This window comes from Asparagus officinalis, chromosome 1, assembly GCF_001876935.1.
Source record: "Asparagus officinalis chromosome 1, Aspof.V1, whole genome shotgun sequence".
NCBI lineage: Eukaryota > Viridiplantae > Streptophyta > Magnoliopsida > Asparagales > Asparagaceae > Asparagus > Asparagus officinalis.
This window is the reverse complement of record NC_033794.1, coordinates 7663473-7667239: the sequence shown is the minus strand read 5'-3', so window position 1 is coordinate 7667239 and position 3767 is coordinate 7663473. Positions and strand designations below refer to the sequence as shown.

The window sequence follows — 3767 nt, the reverse complement described above, 5'->3', positions numbered from 1 at the left end:
TGTCTCGCTGGCGAGACAGTTCATTCCTGCTTTGATTTTCAATATGAGATCCCTGAGTGATCTTCTCTATGTTTGGGATATCTATTAGCATTTTTTGACGCCTACAGTGTGAAATATGTGATTACTGTTTCCTAAATATTTAGTTGAGCTATGTACAGTATCACAGGTAAGATTCTAATCTTCAGAAAATATAGAGACTAAAAATAGAAAATAATTAAGTAAAGCATGTTTCCTTGCAAGTTATTGCATATATGAGGGTCTAACAGTTGAGTCTTTTGTACCTATCTCTACATGTAGAATTTAATAGCTAAGAGATCATTTGCATTATTTCCTTCCCAGAATGACAATTGACAGCTACAGCATATGCTCTATCATCCTCAGAAGAGAATGACATTTATTGAGAAGGACTAATGTAATTAATTTGGACCGAGAAATAGGAATTTAAGAAGATAAATTCATCAATTGTAGGTAAATATGAAGTTTCATTTCCAATTGAGCTCTTCCATAGAACCATGCTTGCCACAACTCAAAGGGTGTCATGAAATGTTTACTAAGAGCAAGGAACATCATGGTTCCATTTACATGTGACACACGACGTACATAATGTTGGAATAACGATAGTTCAACATATATTCTTGTATGTCATAAATAGACGTCAGTCTGTGAAAACATCTAAGAAACCTATGACATTAATGAATAATAAGCATCCCTTCTATCTCCAACAATCCAGAACAATCTATTAAACACAACCTTCCATAATCTAATCTTCTGTCATTTAGAACCTTCCATTAGCAAATAAAAAATTAGGTATCCAAAGCAGTAGGCGTAATTTCCTTATAAATCATGAAACATAATTGCACTAGCACCTGTCATAAATAAACATAACACTGAATTATATAATTTAAGATAATTGTTATACAAGAAGGGAGCATCAATATGAATCTTGAAAATTATCGCTGTTTGAGTATCTTAAATATTTTATTATTATTTACCCTCTAAGTTTGCAAGACTCTGCATGGAAACTATGAACGAGAGGAGATTGCCATAAATTCTAAGAAGATCAGTCAGAAGATAAGAAAATCTGCTCGAGTATTTTATTGGTCACACAGCCTAAGAGGAAGCTCATGCAATTGATGAGCAACCTTGATCTCTTGTTCAAAATAGTAGGATCCAATGTAAGAGTGGTTGTCACGAAATTCACTAGTAAATGTAAACAACCCCTTTTATTTCTGCCGCTCACTATCATCCTTGATCTCTTGGAATATTTTCATTAACACCTGCAGCATACTTCTACCCGTTCTCACACTACTCCTTCTCCTTGGTCTCCTTTGAAAACAAGATAAGTTCCTTTGTTATTGACTTTGAGCTTCAATGAGATAAGGCAAAGGCCTCCAGCTTTCTCCACCACCCTCTTTCGCACAATTCCGTTCTCTCTTATGCAATTATCAATGTTTTAAAAGCAAATGACCCTAGCGTCTCAGGTGCTCATGTGAGGTGATATCTTACCTTAACGCCTTTCATATCGCAAAGAGATGAAGGTTACTAAGGTGAGAGCCTTTCGGCGCCTCAAGAGCTCACAGAGGCGTCTCATGCGCTTACCTAAGGCATGCGGGAAGGAATGAAAGGAGTCTCTATTTAAATTTTTTGAGGGTGTGAGATTTGTCTTCTGATAAAGTACAGTTTGTTTTTTCCCCATCCTTTTCGCTTGGTTGATCTTTTGCTATTCTTGTTGTAGTTAACCTTAGTGTGCGCGGGCACGTGGCGCACGCGCATGATCTCAAGTGCATTCCAGAATTTGACCCTTGAAAGCTCAAACTTTGTTGTTTAATTATGCATGTTAGTAGTTGCTAGTTATTATTATTATTTACTATCTGTTGCCTACTGCTATGTAGATGGCCTATGTCTTGTCAGGTACCATAAGTTGTGACTTCAAAATTCAATTGTAAAAGATTTGTCCCATTGGTATGGTGTTTAATTGCATATTATTTGTATATTATGTGTAATGTTTATGAATTTCTTGAAGATCATCGCACCGGTTCACTGAGGCAATCGCCTTTTTTGGGGCCTCTCGCCACGGGCAACATAGTACTTTATCACCTTGACCTCACCTTTCGCTTCTAAAAACTGGCAATTATATAAGAATGAAGATATAGGCTTTAGTTAATATTTTCTTATAAAAATCTACACTTGTTTTCTTCAAAATAAGTTATAGGCCTGAGTCCTGACATGCATATGAAGATGAAGGTCTTAGAATTAGAGAACTTTGCAGAATCAAATAAGACCAGGACTGCATCTGAAACTAGGTCTAATGTCTATGACATTGTGTATTCTTCACTATAAGATGTACTAAAACGGATATAGCCCACTTCTTGCAGACTTGCAGAATCATTAATACCATCTGCATATCACTGCCACTACTTTCACTATGCAACATAAAATCTAATTAACAATTCTTACGGGCATTAAAATATGTCACAAAAATGGGTGAGATTCGCTGTGCTCTTCCAGTCTATAAATGATGTTTATGTTTAGAAAGATATCACATACAAGATATTGTACCTTTAAATTATAAAGAACTACTGAAATACATATATTATGCCCTCCATGCACATGAAAAAACATGAACAAACAGTAAGCAGTGAATCAAAACTTCATTTTGGCGTAAAATCCATGTAAACACTGTAAACGAAGGCATAGAACGTACAGCTTCAGGCATCTCGAATGTTTACAATTGCAATTCTTTTTCCTTGTTGGAGTACCGTCTTTCACTTCATATATAGGTCTTGGTTGTGATTTTGGTGACTCTGGCTTCCTGGAACAGAAAATTACAAGGAGATAATTTTATGTGATTTCATTCTTACAGTAAAAGTATCTAAAGAAACATGAATCTTGAAGGTGGATATCTATACGTTTGAAATATCATAGGCATGTACCGCATATATATAACAGATGAAAAAGAGATCCCAAATTTTGGGGTAAGCATGCACCATAGAGTGTAGATATACAGTACATTTCTGAGAGTGTAGAAATACAGTTCACTTAGCCGTTAGCCGCTTATTTTGCAAGAACCAGGGAGCCATCGAAGGAGGATAGCTGAAAAGTTAAGGTTTTTAGGGAGGAACGATGAATCTAAAGAGGTGTTACAAATCTATAATTATGAAACCCACAAAATGTGGCATATTAATGGGAAAATTCATGATTTCTAAATCAGAGTAAGTCTGCTGTCTCCTATTATTGGTTCGCATATGGCACAATAACTTTACAAATCAAAGATAACTCCTTTATACCAGTATTTAAATGCAATAGAAGGAACTAAAGAGCCGCATCAAGTTCCCGAAATTTGAAACTCCAGAATTTTGAACTTCATAGCTAAACACAACAGAAGAAATTCAAGTAACCATATAATTCATTCTTAAACCAAAGGAAACAAACTTACTCTCACTAGATAAAAATAACATGAAATTTTCGACACAAAAAAAAAAAGAACCCCGTACTTCCTCATCAAAAATTCATATAAAATTCACAGTAAATTCAAAATAACCAAGGTTAACTACTAATCTCCAAAAGTAACAGCAATCGAGCACCAAATCACAAAATCAACAAAAAGTAACAAAAAAGCCCAACAAAATTAAAACTAACAACAAAATTGAAGACCCAAGGTTGAACAGAAAACCTACACCGAGATTGGAACTGAAGGCCAAGGTATCGGAGCAGCAGGACACGTCAGATGCTGCTTCTGTGGAGGCGGCTGCGGAGTAGGAGCAGAC

General features: G+C 35.7%; 1 protein-coding gene across 1 annotated transcript in view; it reads right to left on the bottom strand.

Moving 5' to 3' along the window:
* The window catches only part of LOC109830026, a gene marked incomplete at its 5' end in the record, with an annotated part of 46562 nt that extends 42796 nt beyond the window's left edge, over window positions 1–3766 (bottom strand). The window contains 2 exons of the mRNA XM_020397180.1: window positions 2705–2812; window positions 3678–3766. Of these exons, the coding sequence (XP_020252769.1) occupies window positions 2705–2812; window positions 3678–3766 (197 nt within the window). The remainder of the gene's footprint in view (window positions 1–2704; window positions 2813–3677) is intronic.